The 19,829-nt window shown below is 39.4% G+C and overlaps 1 protein-coding gene across 1 annotated transcript in view; it reads left to right on the forward strand.

The window, feature by feature from the left end:
• The first annotated feature begins 16,000 nt into the window (after window positions 1-16,000).
• The window catches only part of LOC101655995 (peroxiredoxin-1-like), a 21,922-nt gene continuing 18,093 nt past the window's right edge, over window positions 16,001-19,829 (forward strand). Inside the window, exons 1-2 of the mRNA XM_045293082.1 lie at window positions 16,001-16,232; window positions 18,521-18,578. Coding sequence (XP_045149017.1) covers window positions 16,001-16,232; window positions 18,521-18,578 — 290 coding nt within the window. The remainder of the gene's footprint in view (window positions 16,233-18,520; window positions 18,579-19,829) is intronic.

A 19,829-nucleotide genomic window follows, 5' to 3' on the forward strand; every position in this document is an offset into this window, starting at 1 on the left:
CCTCCTCCCCCATCATCTGCTCCTGTGTGCTCTGGTCAGATACATCCTTCTCCCGAAGCTGCAGATTCAGTGCCACCCTTTGAAATAAATTCTTCTCGGGGGAGTTCTTCTTCTTCTTGCATGATGGTCCTTCTCCAGGGACTGGTCTCTCGACAATATTTCCAAAGTACACGAGACAAAGTCTTAGTATCCTTGCCTCTGAAGAGCAGTCTGGCCGTGCGTCTTTGAAGACAGATCTGTTTGTTATTGGGCAGTCCGTGGTGCTTTCACATTTTTGGTCAGTCCTGAGGTTCTTATGCATCTATTCTTCTTCTGTCTTCCTCATTCAGTGTCCAATTTTCACATGCATAGGAGCTGATTGAAAATCCTATGGCTCGGGTCAGGCCCACCTCAGCCCTCAAAGTAACATCCTTGCTTTTCAACACTTGAACGAGTTCTCGTGAAGCAGATTTACTCAATGAAATTCATCCTTTGCTCTCTGTACTCGTGGCTCCATGAGCATCAAATGTGCATCCAAGCAAAATGAAATCCTCGACAACTTCAATCTTTTCTTTGTTTATCATGATGTTATCTGTTGGGCCAGTTGTGAGTATTTGGGTTCTGTTTACATTGAGTTGTAATCCATATGGAAGCCTGCAATCCTTGATCTTCATTAGCAAGTGCTTCAAGTCCTCCTCAATTTCAGCAAGCAAGGTTGTCATCCACATATCTCAGGTTGTTAATAGGCTTTCTTCTAATCCTAGTGCCACATATTTCTTCATACAACCCAATTTCTCTGATTATTTTCTCAGCATACAGGTTGAATAAATGTGGTACGTGGATACAGCCTTGACACACACTTTTCCTGAATTTAAACTATGTTCTTCTTTATATCCTATAAACTCACTTGGTATAGAAGGAGCAGGTAATACTGCCCCTTTATGTGTCAGAGTTGACTCAATGGTACTGAGCTGTTTCTCCTACCCAACACCTGTTCTTCATGAGGCAAAAGCTGGGGCTTAGAAATCTTAGATGTATAGATGGACTTGGATTTAAATCCAGGATACCTAATAGTAGATCTGTCTCTTACTCCACCCATTCAGTCTGTAGTTTCCAATGTTGGATCTAGCTAATGTTAGACCACATTGACTTTACAAATCATAAATCATCCAATATTGCATATTTAAAGCTAGGACTTTGGGCCTTAGGTAACAAGAGGAGATGGTGTGCTAGGGCCGTAGAAGCCTGACTGAAGAATACAGTAAATTGTGGGTGATATAATGGTCTTCCCAGCTCTCCGAGAATACCTTTCCTGTCTTTAATTTTCCATTGTCCTAAATTATAAGTTCTCAAGGTGTGCAGAGAGTGGGGATGGTGAGGAGGATGGGGATATGTTAATTAGAAAACAGTTGATTGTACTGAGCCAGTCTTAAGTTGGCAGAAGTCTAAGATGTTCCCTGATGCCCATGGATGTTTCCTGTAATGCTCAAGGACTCTTAGGCTTCAGGTACAGCAGTGGGACCTTGGAGAGAACACTGCTCTGAATGACGCACATTTCTTTTCAAATTCTTGCTCTCCTATTGACTCCACATTTGTACAATGGGTCTAATAATATCACCAGTACAAACTTAATGCATAAATAATAGGGGATAATGTATTTAAATGCATTTGTCAGACTTTACATGTAACTGCCAAATAATTGTGCAGGACCTTCAAATGAGGAAGGCACTCAAGAATGACAAATTTATTTTTATAAATCTCTAATTTCAGCTTGACCAACACACACACACAAACTAGAAGAAAACAAGGCTTTTCTCTCCCCTCCCTACTTAAATAATTTTTATATTAGCCCGAAGAGCTAATGAATAAAATTTTATCAAATGCATTCAATTAATACCTACAACATTAGGTATTCATAAAGTCTGCAGTGCCTAACACCTTGTAAGTGGACCACTTATTCCTTCTCCCTCGTTTTTGCATAAGAAGTTGTCAAGGATTTCTTTTACTTGGATCCACAAGTAATGTTAATGGAAGCAGCAGTCAACACATTGAATGACATATGAATTGGACAAACCTGCTGCATAAAGTGGAAAAGCACAAAGCTATCATTTTGAGGACGAAAATGTACTTGTCCCAAGTCATGGTCTTTTCAGTTACCACCTAACATGCCTGTGAAAACTGCACAACGAATCAGGAAGATTGGAGGAGAGCTGAACTTTGAACTATGGTGTTGGTGATGAATAGTAAAAGTACTGTGAGTTGTCAGAGAACAACTAACGCTGTCTAGGTGAAAGCACAGCTGAAATACATAGAAGCAAGGATGGTGTCTCACAGCCTTTGGACATGTTATCAGAAGAAACCAGTCTTTTGAAGAGAGCCTCACGCTTGGCACAGTAGAGGCTCAGTGGAAACGAGAAGGACCCTTGCTGAAAGGTATTGACCCAGTGGTCACAACACCAGCTCAACCATGAACAGTTGTGAGGACGGTGCAGGATCCAGTAGTGTTTGCTGTATATGGGGTGACCTTGGGTTGGAACGGACTTAGTAGCTACCAACAATAACATGGCAGGTATTCTGTTGGGCAATAGGCTAGGCATTGGGATAGAAATTTTGTGACAAGATGTCTAAGATATAGCTCTGTCTTCAAGTTTCTCATGGTTAAGCAGGGACTATGTGAACGTGAGTTCTGCTATAAGACAGATGGAAATAGAGGGTATGACAAAATGCTATAAATATGTAACCAGAGGAGATGTTAATCCCAATATAGTAGAAAGCTTTTTTTTTTTTTTTTAAAGAGGAGATTACATCCTACCTGGATGAACTAGTTGGCTTTAACAGATGGGAGTGGTGAAAACAAAAATTAAAGGAAAAAATATAAGACTTGAAAACAGGAAGTTTTATCTTTCCTAGAAAATATCAGTAGATACGTCCTAACCTTGGAGATTGTCTCTAGTATCATTGTCTTAGAACCATATATATTTAACATCTACTAAATTTATATTGGTGGGCCAAGCCTCCATGTTGTAATCCAAATTGGCATAAATATTTTTTCATATCTCCAATTTGATTTCTAATAGACATTCCAAGCATAACCTGTCCAGAGTTAAACTTATTCTCCCATAAATGTTTCATGGCCACTGTCATCCTCATCACAGCTGATGCCAGCCTTTTCCTTTCAGTAGTTCATGCCCCAGACCTTGATGTTACACTTCTGTTTTTCTCATGTCCCACATGCAGTGCCTCAAGAAACCCAGTTGGCTTGACTTTAAAAATAAATGCAGAATCCAGTCAATTTCCACGCTCTACCATCAACTTGCTCTTGGACTATTGCAAAGTTTTCTACCTAGTCTCTTTGCTTCTTTTGCTAATACATAGCCCCCACTCCACCCCAATCTTTTCTCTATATAGCACCTAGATACATCAGTTAATACATATGACTCCTCTACTCAAAACCACAGAACAGATGCTCTTTTGGTTCAGGGTTAAGACTAAAGCCTTGCAATGGTCGAGAAGTCTTGGTGAACTGGCTCTTCACTCGCTCTCTCTGACCTCACCTTCTATTATGCTTTCCTTTGCTCACTCTCTTCGGTTACCCTGGTGCTCATCCTCCTCAAAGCCACCCAACATGCGCTGACCTGACTGCTCTCCCCGAGACGACTGTCTGACAGGTCTCTTGATGGATAATTCTTACTCTTTCATGTCCCTTTCACATCGCTACCTTGATCACACTCTGACACAATACAATTGTTCACCTCCCATGTTTCATTTTCTCTTAATCCTCATCTACCTTATCTTCGGTACAGCTAATAGTTACTATAGTAAACTATGCCACATGATAGTTTTTAATTTATGGGTGTGTGTGTGCGCGTGTGCACATGCACACATGCAGCTCATGCTTCCCGAATAGTGCTCGAGTGCCTGGCACAGATCAGCTGTGCAAAAGATATCTGTTGAACAAAGGACAACAGAGTTTGTCCTTTCATCATCCTTTTTAAGACACTTTGCATGTTCTCAGTTAAGTACATATGTTTCCATTGACAGCTCATTTTAGTTTTCTGTAGATCAGGTTCATGTACATGATTGTTTATAATCAATGCTAGTTCAATATATAAAATTGTAACTAAGCTATTTTGAAGGAAACAACATAGCTAAACAAATATTTTCCCCAGATTTTTGCCCCGAGATAAAAAGAAATATCTTGAGGATGTGATCAACTATAGACTATCCTGTCTATGCATATGAATAAGCATTCAGTTCTATTTGAACAGGCTTTGTGACTGCAGAGTTTTGAGATGGAAACCTTTGCTTTTTGCTTTTCAAATCATTCTTTGCAAAGTCTTAACCTGACCTGCCATGTCCACTTACTTTAATGAAACATGAAGCTGCTTAAAATGAAATTTCTCATCTCCGCATTCTGTTCCTCTGATTAATTTAGTGTTGGCATTTAAGCATGATTACATTCCCTTGGGAATCAGTGATGTTTTAGGCAATTTCATCTGTTTAATTTACATTTTGTTGAATGACTTAGGAAGGCAACTGCTTTTTAAATCAAGATCCCCAAATGTCCATGCATCCTGATTATAGCTGATCTTTCTATTTTCATTATGCTTTCATGAGTTGAACTTATTAAAATATGAAAATAGAGGAAAGCAAATCCCCCATGTCAAATAAAATGCGCCACTGCTTCCCACTTTCTGCACAGAGATGCTTTCCAGCATGCCTCCATGCTTTTAAATTAAATGTCAAGTTTTGCACGGCTGCCTCAAGAGACTTGATCACGGGGTTCTAAGTTTGGGTTTTCTTTGCCTTCAATTGTATTTGACTCAGTACATGTTACCATTACGACCACTATCTGATCTTAACAACTAATATTGCTTTTTTGATGTTGGTTAGGTCAAAGTGGTTTAACATCTATCTCATAATTACTTTTTCTTTATCCCCAAATCTAATAAAAATACTCAAGATCGAAATTATTTCAATTGGTCTATTTCCTAGCCTTTTCCATCTTTTTCAAATTGAGTTTTAGCTGCAGTAGACGGTTATGTTTCCAAAGCTGGAAGTTACCTTAAAGCAAAAACCCAAACCGACTGCCATGGACTTGGTGTTGACTCATAGCTTAGATTACTATTCTTTTTATTGTTTCCCATCCCATCCCATCCCATCCCATCCCATCCCATCCCATCCCATCCCATCCCATCCCATTCTATCCCATCCCAATCCATTCCAGCTCATTCTACTCACTTTTTGAGAATGAGCTAGTTGAGAGAAGGGAGGGTTCAGAGACAGGATTTCAGGCTTCAGGGCTTGGGGGCAAGACCTCATGCTCTAAGTAGGATATTCTTCCCACTCATTTAACACATCTAACAATCCTTCCTTGAGAGCTGTATCCTTAACCTTGTTCTAGATGCTGGGCACACGACAATGAAGAAGACACGACTCCTCCATTCTAGAAATTGGGCTTACAATACCATTGCCAGAGATATCTACTCTTTTTTTTAACGTTCAAAAAACGTAAAATTGGCATTGATTTGTGTGTGTGTGTGTGTGTGTGTGTGTAGCAATAGAATTCCATTTTGAGTAATACCGTAAATATTCCTTAAGTACCAGTAACTACACACATATAAATATATGTATTTATTTTTATTCTTTATACTCCAACTTACTGGTTTACCTTTTTTGGTGCAGTAGGTATGTCGTGTATACTAGACACATACCCAGACAATAATCCAAGGCACCTCAAGAATCTTCTAGTTAAAATTTTTATTCTAGATTAACATTCTGTCTTGGGAATAGTAGTCCCTCTCTCAGTTGATGTGACTAGGTTGTTTTATTAGTTAGACTGTCAGCAGTTCTAAACCACCAGCTGCTCCACGAGAGAAAGATGAGGCTTTCTCCTGAAAAAGAGTTACACTATTGGAAACCAACAAGGACAGATCTCCTGCATCCTATAGGTCTGTGATCAGTAAGAATTAACTCAATGGTAGTGAGGAGGTGAAGAGCTAGGGAATAAGGACCATCACACGGTCCTGACACGTGGTGTATTATGAAATCATGTATCCTACTATTCTAAGAATTACGTAGTTGTACCATACAATTATATAGTTGGGTCATGTAATATACAGGTGCATCATATAATTATAGGAATTATGTAGTTACCTTAGGTTGATAATTATGTTTTCCCAGGTTTTGATTGTCTGGATTTGGCATTTAATTTGACTTAATTCTTATTACCAATAAATCTCTTATGTAGTGAGAACCATTTTTATTGGACTTTTATAATTTACAATCATCTATAAAGAGAAGACTTAGGATGTATGTTACATACGTTATTTGAGCTCATTGTTACAGCTGCTGTGCCAATCCATCTTGTCCAGGGCCACCCTCATTTTACTCATGCCCCTCCACTTTAACAAGCATGATCTCCTTTTTCAGGGATTGGTCTCTCCTTATAACCTATCCAGTGAACATGAGACGAAGACTTACCATTCTTACTTATAAGGAGTGTTCTGGCTGTACTTCTTCCAAGACAAATGTATTTGTTCTTTTGTCAGTCCATGGTACTTCCAATATACCTCATCAGCACCATAATTCAAATGTATTGATTCTTCTGTGGTCTTCGTATTCAATGTTCAAATTTCACATGCATAGGAAGTGATTGAAAATACCATGGCTTGCGTCAGGCACACCTTAGTCCTTCACGTTTCAACACTTGGAAGAGGTCTGGTGCAGAAGATTTACCCAATACAACGTGTCAATCGATCTCTTGAATGATGTCTTCATAGCATTGATTGTGGATCCAAGTAAGACAAAATCCTTGTCTTCAATCTTTTCTTCATTTATCATGATTTCATATATTGGTCCAGATTAGAAAAACTACACTTAGCATTGCTTTGATGGCAGTGGAAGTGATGCCCTAGGGGGATGATTTATAATTTTATATAATTTAAATAAAATGACAATGATGTCTCTAAAATGACCCAGAGACATATATAAACCATAGATGCATAAATGGATTTGGGGTTTGTGCTTAATTCTAGCCCCAACCTAATAACAATGAGTTCTTATGACATGGCCCTGCTTGATGCTCGATCTCATGAAGAGAGAGATCACTGAAGATATGGGTCCAAAGTGTGGTGAAGAAACTAGTTGGTGCCCAGCTATCAGGAAGAATATTGCCTAGGATCAGAAAGGCTTGTTTTCAAACTAGCAGCCACTTAAGTGAGGCACCAACTAAGTCTACATGGAGGAAACACACCAACCTGTGTGATCTAAGGATTGTAAATAATCTAATCCAAATCTAAAGAAGGGAATGGCATCAGAGTTTAAATTGTGAACATCTAGTTTGCAGAAGGCTATGGATCACAGTGGAAACCCACAATCTTTTTGCAGGGTTCACACACAGATTAAGTCTCCAGTGAAGACCTTCTAAGGGATGTGAAATAGCCCTGTTGTCAGGTAGAGAACATCGTAAAGTTTATCATAGCAGACATAGTTAGGTCAAACTGTAATATCTTACCATTTGGTCTTCCTTTTGACACATTATAAGCTGTTTAAATAAAATAAAAAAAATTCAAGAGGAAATACATGTGGATTCAGCTCCTGGTGAATCCTTTCTGACCAGGGACCAGGGATGTGAATAGCCTTGCTAACATGCAGAATGCGATGCAAAGTGGATTGGTGCATATGCAGTTAACTTGAAAGTTAGCATCCCATAATAGGATATAATCTTCTGTATGATCCATTTTCGTTTGTTTTACTTTTAAATATTTTCTGCTTCCTTTTTGATTTTTTATCTGTTTTACCTTGATACTGTAACTTGTTCTATTGCTCTTCTGGTTGTTTGTTTTAAATGTTTTTCTGTACAGGAAATCCAGGTGAGGTCAATCTGTAGAGACAGTCACTGGATTAAGGGTTCCTTGGGGGAATGGCAGGGGAGGTTGGGGGAAATGGAAAACTCTTCACAAGAATGAAGAAAATGTTTTAAAACTGATTGTGGTGATGATTTTACAACTCTTCTGGTTGTGACTGAACAGTCAAATTATATGATATGTGAATTATATGCCAATAAAACTGTTGGGAAAAAAGGAATAAACTTTATTTTCCCATATTCTACCACTCTAATGAAAAGCCCAATCCCACTGACGTCAAATCAAAGTCAACTCATAGGAACTCTATGTAGGGTTTTTGTGGATGTACATATTTACGGTATCAGAAAGCTTCATCTTTCTCCCAAGCAGCAGCTGGCCGCTTAACCAGTGACCTTGTGGCTAGTGGGCCTAGGCTTACTGGACATCACCCCAAGGGCTCCTACTGCAACTGCAAAGATGGTCAGTGAGCAGAAAGAGTCGAAAAGGAAAACCCCAAACAAAACGGTGACACTGATCTCCTTAACAGATGTGAGTGCAATTCCTTTGCAGTATCTTTGCACCAAATCCACGCAGTTCAAGATTCTAGGCTATACGGGACTTTCTCTTGGTTTTACATTCTACTCTGTGTTGTTGAATTGAGCACTTTATTTTCTCAAGCAATTTGCCATCTCGGATGGTAATTTACCTGGTATATCATTGGGACAGGTAAGTTTGTACCTTTGGATTTATAGTTTTCAGGACCAGAACCCTCATCTCAGAAGAATTCTCTTACTTAATTTGATTTCTGACAATAAAAGGCAGCACATAAAATATAAAGCCTATAAAAAAGAAATCATCAACTGCGATTATAGAAACCGCTCTCTAGTGGGAGAATTATGCAGCTATTACCAAAGCATGGCATAATGTGACTGCCTGAAATATAAATATACATACAAATCAATATCAGCTCATATTTCAGATACACACACATCACAGACACTTCTGTTCCATGACATTTTGATAAGGAGAATATAGAAACAACATGTGTTGTGGGGTTTATATTTTGCTGGTGGGATGGTCAGAGGGCTAACTTAATTAAACAAGTGGTTGTTGAGTTGTTATTGAGTATTTAAATCCAGTGTTTTCTACAGTTAGGTATACAGAGATAAAAGATGCAGTCTTTGTCCGAAGGACATTTTAGTTCAGTGTGAATAAGCAGTGTGATCACTGTACGTGTATGGGAACCCAGAGGAAGGACACTGAGTTCTTGCTGGTGAGGAAGAAGAACCCAGAATGGAAGGGCTCAGTCAAGCCTTTTTTCCAAAAAAGAAGTTAAAGTCAATTCTATAGGTGGAGCAAGAAGTAACTAGTTGATGTGGAAACACTGGTCTGGGTAAAGGAAATGCATGGAGTATTCAAGGTCTACAAGGGGAGAGGGAGAGGCAATGGTTTGGGGAATAAAGGGAGATGGACAAATTCAATAAATATTTAGGATCCAGAATAAACAGAATTATATTACAGTACTGGTCCGGTTAGAAGCCCCAGTGGCACTGTGGAATAAGCACCGGACTTCTAGCCACAGGATCTGCAGTTCAAAACCCACTAACTTTCTGTGGGAGAAAATTGAGCCGTTCTGCTTCTGTAAAGATTTACTCACAGCCTTATAAGCCCGTAGGGAGCAGTTGTCCTCTGACTTACAGGGTTACGATGAGCCAGGATGGACTCAAAGATAGTGGGTTTGGTGGGCTATTGGTGAGAATACAGGAAGTGGAGAGCACATGCTCGCTGTTTATTTTGAGTTGCATTTTAATAAAGAAGCTGTTTGCAAATAAAGGTAGAATATAGGAAAGCTACAAAGAAGAAAACCAGTGGATTATTTATTCTCCTAGGTTTAAATGGTAAGAGAAGAGAATAATTACCAGAATTAGGTGAGAAAGCACTGAATAAAATTCTGTCTAATGGTTTCTTTGACTTTTAGTCAAGAGTCACAACCAATTCACAGGGCCCCAACAGAGATGAATTCATGGGGAGAACTTCCCTAATCTCACTCTTCTTCCTCTTGCTGATGTCTTTTTGGTGTTCTACATTTGCTGAATGTAAGCCTATTGATTTTCTATGGAGTAGATTTCTGGGGACCCAGCACAAGGCAGAGAAGAGAGTGAATCAGGGAAGACCAATGGACAATAACCTGTACAGTAACACACTGTACGAAGGGTATCAAAAACAGGAGCCAGGATGGGTTAGTATTCCGTGATGAAGGAAGATCAGAGTTAGAGAAAATGGGGAGTTTTAAGTGCCAGAGGGGATTTAACTGATTTGTTTAACAAACCTACGGTGGCCTCCTCTAGGATAGCTGAAGGGATTTATTTTAGGGACAATTTTTATCTTCTTGGGGAGTCCCTGACCAGCACCCTTTCACATGCTAGTGAGTCTATGATTGTTCCAAGTTGATGAAAATGACAGAATTATACATTGTGATTAAATATGACTAACACCAGACAAACATGCTTCCATAAAAATGATTAAGGTGAAACATATTTTATTGCTTAGATAGTACCAATTTAGCACATCATATTGAGCTGAAGTAGCATGATAAGGTACAAAAAAACTGGTGTTAGAGCCAGACATGGTTTAATTAAAATATGAACTCTGTAATTTATTTGCTGGTATTATTGGACAAGTAATATATTTTCTCTGGCTCTCAGATTCCTAATGTGCACCAGAGATAATGATTTATATGTCAGGAATCTCTACTCTAGTGGTAATGGCAGAATGGAGTAAAGGCATTACTAAATACTTTCATTTAGCATAAGTTTTTGGTCTAAATGTTAGAGCTACAAATTAAGAATGAATGAGGTTAAATGATTAATGCTTGTGAAGCGAAACTTTGGTTGAGTGATCTATATTTTAATTTTCTTGTTGTGACATGCTTACAAACATTTTTATGTGACTTTGTTAAGCCCTAAGAGTTCATTTCCCTAGAGGAAAGAACTAGGAGGAAAAGGGCATTTATGTAGGTCTAAAACCGGCATGTACATATGTAAATATATTTATATATGATGAGGGGGAAATAGATCTATGTGCATATATTTATAGGTTTAGTATTAAGGTAGCAGATGGACATTGGGCTTCCACTCAAATACTCCCATAATGCAAGAACACTTTGTTCTATTAAACTGGCATTCCATGATGCTCACCTTCCTGACATGATTGCTGAAGACAAAGCGGGTGCATAAGCAAATGTGGTGAAGAAAGCTGTTGGTGCCCGGCTATCAAAAGATATAGCATCTAAGGTCTTAAAGACTTGAAGGTAAACAAGTGGCCATCTAGCTCAGAAGCAACAAATCCCACATGGAAGAAGCACACCGGCCTGCGAGATCACGAGGTGTCGAAAGGATCAGGTATCAGGCATCAAAGAACAAAAAATAATATTAGTGTGAATGAGGGGGAGTGCAGATTGGGGACCCAAAGACCATCTGTAGGCAACTGGAGATCCCCTTACAGAAGGGTTACAGGGAGGAGATGAGCCAGTCAGGCTGCAGTGTAGCAACAATGAAGCGTACAACTTTTCTCTAGTTCTTAAATGCCTCCCACTATCATGTTCCCAATCCTAACTTACAAATCTGGCTAGAGTGGCAATACAGGGAGGGTGGAGGGAAGGTGGGGTAGAAAGGGGTATCGATAACAAGGATCTACATATAACCTCCTCCCTGGGGGATGGACAACAGAAAAGTGGGTGAAGGGAGATGTCAGACAGTATAAGATATGACAAAATAGTAATAATTTACAAATAATCAAGGGTTCATGAGGGGAGCAGGGAGGGAGGGGAAAAATGAGGAGCTGATACCAAGGGCTCAAGTAGAAAGCAAATGTTTTGAGAATGATGAGGGAAAAAAATGTACAAATATGCTTGTCACACAATGTATGGATGTATGGATTGTGATGAGTTATACGAGCCCCCAATAAAATGATTAAAAAATATATATCTTTGCGTTAAAAAGAGTTCATTTCCCATAAAACCAGAAGAGTCTCCCCCCTAAGACGTAATTATAACTAGATCAAATGTGTATCAACCATCAAATGAAGGCAGTGTTCTGGAGGAGCAATAGTATTGCTCCTTGATGACAAATGTAGTTGACCATTGTATGTATCAGGGGAATTTAATGACATGCTACTTTCCCCCCTATTATTATCGTAGCATTAGACTATTAACATGTTGGAATTAATACTTTTGGAAAAGTTTAAAGGCCTCAAGAGTCTTTTGACTGTATCAATACCATCAGCAAATACTCTTATTTACTGCAGTCAGCACCGCCAGCATCTTCATGATACACTAACTGCAGGTGACACTTACATGGAGGAGTGACGCCCCACCAACTGCATTACGTGTTTTATTACTGATTTGTGCTCATAAAGTAAAACATACAAGTAGCTTCTAAATGAGGCTATTTGGGAATATTGAAATGAACAAGTAGTAGTCTAATGGAAGATTTTCTTTATCTTGTTTAAAGAGGAAGAGGCAGTAAAATTACAATAAGGTAAATTGAGATTTCTTATAAACTCTGTTGACAAGAGGATGTCTGGATAGGAAGTTTTTAATAGTTGGGCATCTATCCCTTTTATATATCTTGTCTTCTAGCGTAGAATAAAGTACTTCCAAGTAATAGCTATCATAATTAAAGTTTTGTGTCAATTGAACTTGGCTGTGATTCTCAGTGGTTGATATAGTTTGGTAATTATATAATGATGTAAGCACCCCCCATCACGTGATCTGATGTGATCACCAAATTAGTTGTAAGAGGAGTTTCATCATATATATGTATATATACACATGTATATGTGTAAAATACATGTATATACACACATTCTTGCAAAGATTGTTTGCTTTTCTGGATCGTGCATCTAACTCATCATTACCTGATTTCTGGCTCTGTGCAGAAATTCATCAGCCTCTGAAACTTGTGAGCCAATAGCTTGACATCTTATGTGTTTATCTTGGATTCAACAGCCTCCACAGCCCATGGGCCACCTGACACGAGACTTAGAAACTTGAGCCTTGTCCCAGCCTTTATAATGTTAGCCATTTCTTTGGGGTAACTTACTCACTCACTAACTCATTCTATCTGTGAACAAAACGTACTGCCATTGAGTCTATCCAACTCACAGGGAACCTATAGGACAGAGTAGAACTGCCCCCTTGGGTTTCCAAGGCTGTAACTCTTTACAGGAGTAGAAACCTTCATCTTTCTCCCAAGGAGAAGCAGGTGGTTTCAAATTGCTAACCTTGCAGTTAGCAGTCCAATATGTAATCCATGATGTCGCCAGGGTGTATGTGTGTGTGTGTGTGTGGTGTATTTCATGGAAAGATTCCATTATCTTTTAACCTCACTGTTCATGAATATTTGGAAGCTTATATATATTATGCTTCAGTTGTGTTGCTCTTTTAGGAACCCTAGCCTAAAACGATAGAGCAAACATTTATTATAGCTTCTATTGTCCACGTGCTGAGACTCCATATATGGTATTTCCTTTAATATCCTCAACAATCCATGGAGATATTTTATTAAGTAGGAAACTGAAGCTGAGTGAAATCATGTAACCCTTACATCCCCCCAAACAAACACAAATATTGGAATTCACATATAGGTCTGTATATGATTCTGAAGCCTATAATGTGTGTTCTACTTTTTACTATTGGCTGCTCCCTTCTGGAGAATCCTGATACATGGTGAATATGCCTCTAATATAACTCTTACATTATATAAAAAACATCTGCTTCCAACTCTGTCTTCACGTCATACTGTGAAGTGTTTAAATGCTCAGGCTGACTGGAGATCCCCTTGCTGAGGGGTCTCGGGGAGGAGATGAGCCAGTCAGGGTGCGATGTAACAACGATTAGAAATACAACTTTCCTCTAGTTCCTAAATGTTTCCTCCCCGCTCCCACTACCATGACTCGAATTCGACCTTGCAAGTCTGGCTAGAACAGAGGATGTCCACTGGTACAGATGGGAACTGAAAATCCAGGGAATCCAGGGCGGCGGATGAGCCCTATAGGACCAGTGGTGTGAGTGGCGAAACAGGGAGGGTAAAGGGAGAGTGGGTAGGAAGGAGGGAACCGATTACAAGGAACTATATGTGACCTCCTCCCTGGGGGACAGACAACCGAAAAGTGGGTGAAGGGAGACGTGGGACAGGGCATATGACAAAATACCCATTTATAAACTATCAAGGGCTCATGAGGGAGGGGGAAGCGGGGAGGGAGGGGAAAAATAAAGACCTAATGTCGGGGGTTTAAGTGGAGAGAAAATGTTTTGAGAATGATGTACAAATGTGCTTTGCACCATTGATGTGTGTATGGATTGCGATGACAGTTGTATGAGCCCCTAATAAAATGTTTAAAAACAAAGCTCAGGCTTTGCCTCATTCATCTCAGGATCTATAATGCATAGCATAGTGTTTGATACAAGGTAGATATCAACAAATGCAAATATCTCATCTTCAAAAAGGGTAAATTGTGACCTACACCGTTTGCTGTTGAGCTTGTTGGTCTGTTGAGTCCATTTCTCTGATAGAACACAGTACGGCCAGCCCTGGGCCATTCTCACATTGTTGCAGCCACTAGGTCAATCCACCTCTTTAAGTGCTTTTAAATGATTAAAACCTTATCATTTGATCTGCCTTTTGACACATTTTAACTTTGCTGGAGTTTTTAATATTTTCTGTTTACTTTCAAACTGGAATTTAACTCTGTTGTTGGTAATTTTCTTGACTCTCTGTTACATATTTTTCAGTATAGGAAATCAAGCATGGATGAATCTAGAGACAGTACCTAGATTAAGGGTTCCTGGCAAATATGGCCACGGAGGGAGGGGTGGGGGGCGGAATGGGAAGCTGGTAACAAGGAGCTCAAGAAGGAAGAAAATGTTTTGAAACCGATTGTGTCGGTGATTCTATAGCACTTCTTGATATGACTAAACTGTTGAATTGTATGTGGTCTGGATTATGTTCTAATAAAACGATTTAGAAAAAAAGAAGGAGATTATGAGAAGAAAAACACACACAGTGGTCCTAAAGAAGTTTAAGCTGCATTGAAGGCATTAGTGACAAGAAGGCTCCTGGAATTGACACAATACCAATGGAAATGTGTCACCAAGCTGATGAAGTACTGAAAGCTCTCACTCATTGTTGCCAAGAAATTTGGAAGACAATTACGTGGCCAAAAGACTGAAGAGATCCATATTTACACAAATTCTAAAGACAGGTAACCTAATAGAACACAGAAATTATCGAGCTAGATCCTTAGTGTTACATACAAGTAAATTTTTGTTGACCATCATTCAACAATGTTTTCTGTAGTCCACTGACAGAGCCCAGGGAGAAGTTCAGTCTGGATTCAGAGGGGGATGTGGGACTAGGGATAGCACTGTTGACGTCTCAGGCTGAACTTTACGGAAAAGAGAAAATACCAGAAAGATGTTTACTTGTGTTTTATTGACTATGCAAATACCTTCGACTGTATGGATCATAGCAAACTATAGATAGTATTGAGACGAATGGGAATTCCAGGATACTTCATTGGGCTCATATGGAACCTGTACAAGGACTTGTACAAGACAGTTGTTTGAATAGAACAAAGGAATTCTGTGTGCTTTCAAATCAGGAATCAGGAAATATGGGCATTAAGGTTTATACTTTCTCCATATCTACTCAATCTGTTTACTTATCAAATAATCTGGGCATGTGTAAAATATAGAGAACATGCCTCAAGAGTGCAGTGTCTCACTAACATCCTATGCTATGCAGATGACAAGACTTTGCTTGTTAAAAGTGCTGAGGACTTGGAGCACTTACAGATGAAGATCATGAATTGCAGCCTTTAACTCTGTGTAAAGAATACCAAAAATCTCACAACTGGATCTCATAATAAGTGTGAAAACGATGGAAGTTGTCAAAGATTTCATCTTGCTTTGATCCAGAATCAATATTCATGGAAGTCAAGAAATCAAATGTTGTATCTTTTTGCGTAAATCCAGACCTCTGGAAAGTGCTGAGGAGCGAGGACGTCACTTTGAGGATTACAGTGCACCTGATGGAAGCATGGAGCTTTTAATATCCTCATATACCTGTGAAAGTTGAGTAAGGAAGGCCAAAGAAAATTTGATTTTTTGAACTATGATGCTAGTGAAGAGTGTTGAAAGTGCCTTGGACTACCAGAAGAACGAACATTTCTTCTTGGAAGTATTAGAGCCAAATGCTCTTGGAACCTTATGTCTTAAGAACCAGAACCTGACAATCCGGATGCAGGATCCAGACCCAGCTCAAAGCGAGCAGGCTTTTCCACTGTGTCCACCACTTCCACTGGAAGCAGGCCACACCCTGGGTGAAATCCCATCATGGGAGATTAGTAGGTCTTGACTGCCAAAACACTGTGAATACTGGGCCAGCCACGAAGCCTGAACTATTACACCTGCCTTTTTAGTGACCTTGTGCTTTCTTTATGTGTGATAGCCTTGATGTCATCCTATAACCTTGTCTTGTCTTCAGTCATTAGTGATCAATGTGTCAAATCTATTATTGAGATGGTCTCTCAATTTGGGTGGCATATAACCAAGGCCATAGTTTTGGCTGTAGTGTACTGGACTTATTTTAATTGTATTCAGTTTCAAGTTAAACTTTCATAAGAGCAATTGGTGGACCGCTCTGTAGTTGGTTATGGTCTTATTCTGAGTGATGATATTGAGCTTTTCCATTATCTCTTCATGCAGATTGCCATATTAATTTTCTCTTCCCTACACCAATTCCTTTCTCATCTCTCCTTGTGTCCCTCCCACTGAAAATATTTTTTTCAAAGTGATCTTAATGTTCTAATAATATTTTAAAACATCCCTTTTTCTAATAATTCCCTCCCCCTTCTGCTGCTTACCGTCTTTGTTTTAGACAGTGTTCCTACTGCTTGCCACTTTTAGTGACCTTTAAGTGCCCTTTAGTTCACACGTACTGTGAGCTGTCTTTTTAGTAGTACAAGAAGTAGAAAGCACTTTTACTTCGTGAGGGAGAATAGCAGAGCTGCGAGTCCAGGAAAGGTAACACAGGAAATTGTTAATGTAGCTTGTCGGCCTCTTGGCCATCACTGTCCAGGGCTTCTAGTTCCCTCACATATAAAAATGTGTCATTTAGAAAGACATTAGATACATTTCTCTGGCTTAACAACATTAATGAGTCTTGGACATTGTAAAACGTTGCAGAGCCTTTAGCTTTTATTTCCACAGTATTCTATATGCAGCCAAGGGCAATGCAAAAGTATATCAATGTGAGTTAGCCATCACTTAGCAGAATATAAGTTTCTCTTTTATATTTTCAAAAGATAAACTGGCAAAATTGGCTTGATGTTAAAAAATGTGAGGAGACATTAAAAGACCTGGCTTCATCCCTCACTGTACAGATGATCTTTCTGAGAACAGGACAGGTAAATCGCATGTCCAAAGTCCTAGATACCTGACCTTTGGACACCAGCAAAACTCCCAACTGCTAGCCACCAGGACCCCCTTCCTAGCGTAAGTGACGGTATAAGTTTTTATCTTATGAATTTTTTGGCAATCTGATGAAGTTTCTAGACCACTTCTCAGAATGGTGTTTTAATGTACATAAAATAAACTAGATAAAAGTAAAGAACAACAATGACAAGGACATAAAGTAGTAATTAAAATATTATTGGCTTCACCTACTTCCATGCCCGAAACAACAAAAATGCAAAAACTTGCTGCCGTGGAGTTGATTCTGACTCATAGTGACCTTGTAGGACAGAGTAGAACTGCCCACGTGGGTTTTTGAGACTATAAATCTTTGCAGGAATAGAAAGTTTTATCTTTCTTCTGCAGAATGACGTCGTTTTGAACTGCTGACCTTGTGTTTGGCAGCCCAATGGGTAGCCCACTGCACCACCAGGGATTTACCAAAATTCAACTTGATTTATTGATTGAGAATATTTATTGCATCTTTAGTGAAGGTTAAAATAGGAGCTGAAATTCCCGTCGAACAGTTTCTGTACAAGCTCCAGGACACTGGGCGCCGTCGTTACAGTGGGTCATCTCTTTTTCATTCTGTGCCCATTGGTAATAGTTCTCTGCCCCTCACATTGTCCTCTTTGTTTAAAGTAGTTATTGGCTTTTTGGACTTTGAGGTGACAGTATTCTGGGAAACTGCGGCAGTCCCTGGTCATCGATGTGAGAGACAAGCTCCACTGGCCAAGGGTGAACGATCAGGAGTGGCAGAGGTGTCCGGGAGTTGACACGTCCTGTAGCATCAGCGTCTTTACACAGGGAAGCTATGATTAAGTTTGACTAGAGAGGAGTCGAAAGACTCCCATAATTTCTAATAAGGGCACGTATAAGCAGTGTTATAGGATTTGCATTGGTTTTATATTACAGTAGAACCCCGGCACTCGACCACATCAGTGCTCGACATAATTGGGTTTCGACGTCAAATGTCGAGAGAATTTTGCATCCGAGCTCCAACTAAACACCAGAATCCGATCCGACGCATGGAATTTTTGTAAACAGAAGCAGTTTGTGTTTTTGGTCACTCGGCGTTAGCTGGCGGTGTTAGTGATCCTTGTTTAAATCTTTTGCGACTGTGTTCCAAGCGTTTTGCTATGATTTTCCTAGTTTTTGTGGCTTTTTGTACTGTTTTTAGATAAAAAGCATGGGTCCCAAGAAAGTTTTTTGAAAAGAATCATCATGATATGGAACAGGTTAACCGTGTTATTGATATTGACGATGATAATTTAGTAAACTCTTTAAGAAAACAGTTAAGGAAAACAGTTAAAAAAAGCAGACCACATTAGACAGATTTTTTTTTTTTTTTTTAGAGAAAGCAGCCAGGTCCTAGTGAAAAAAGACAAAGAAGGGGAAAGACTCCTGACAAGCAGCTGCCAGTTGGTGTTATGGACGGGGATCCCCTTCCCAACACTGACTCTCTCTCCATACCTCCTCTCCACATCCGTGCCCACAGATCCACATCCTCACCAACCGCAAGCTATGGGCCATACTGTAGTCGTTAAAAACCTTTTAAATGTTGTGTTTCTTATTTATATTATTTAAGTCTGAACGTATATACTTTGGAATTTCTGTGTACTGTTTTCTATAAAAAGGCAAGGGTAGGGTAAAAACTTGGTGGTCGAGAACGGATTAATCAGTTTCCAGTTATTTCTTACGGGAAAATTTGATTCGGAACTCGACTGCATCGCATCTCAATGCTCCTTCTAGGATGGATTAACGGCAAGGTCCCGGGTTCTAGTGTTTGTGAAAGCATTTCCCATTTCTCTTGGTGTCACGGGTACAGTTAATAACACTGCTTTATTACTTATATTCAGTGTTGAAGGAAATGCTAAATTTATAAGAGTGAAAATTAGAGAGAAAATATAAAATGTGATTATATTTTTCAATACAAGTTCACGAGTTTTGATCATCTCTGTATTATAGTAATCTCCATGGACCACGGACTTGTCCTGGACCTCCTGTCTGCTGTGTTCTTGATCTACTCCAGCGGTTCTCAGCCTTCCTAAGGCCGCGACCCTTTAATACAGCTCCTCACATTGTGGTGACCCCCAACCATAAAATTATTCTCATTGCTATTTCATAACTGCAATTTTGCTACTGTTATGAATTGGGCAACTCCTGTGATAGGGTCGTTTGACCCCCAAAGGGGTCATGACCCACAGCTTGAGGACCGCTGCTCTACTCGCTTTACTAGGTCTTCTTGGCCTGCATTGGATGTCTTTTTATTTTCACATTGTTTTGCCCAAATATCTTGGAAGGTCACTAATAGCAGGATAATAAATGAACAGCATCTGTAAGAATGAGGAATCTTGAGCTGTCAAATTAGGCTTGAGGCTGCATAATGCAGCTATAAAATCTGTTTTCCCACCCTTGCTGTTTCTTGCTTTTTAAAAAATGACTATTTAGTGGTAGGATCAAAAGGGTAGAAGAAAGAAGATGGCAAT

The sequence above is a fragment of the Echinops telfairi genome, unplaced genomic scaffold (assembly GCF_000313985.2).
Source record: "Echinops telfairi isolate 266 unplaced genomic scaffold, ASM31398v2 ScPeMD7_1713;HRSCAF=2227, whole genome shotgun sequence".
Classification (NCBI taxonomy): domain Eukaryota; kingdom Metazoa; phylum Chordata; class Mammalia; order Afrosoricida; family Tenrecidae; genus Echinops; species Echinops telfairi.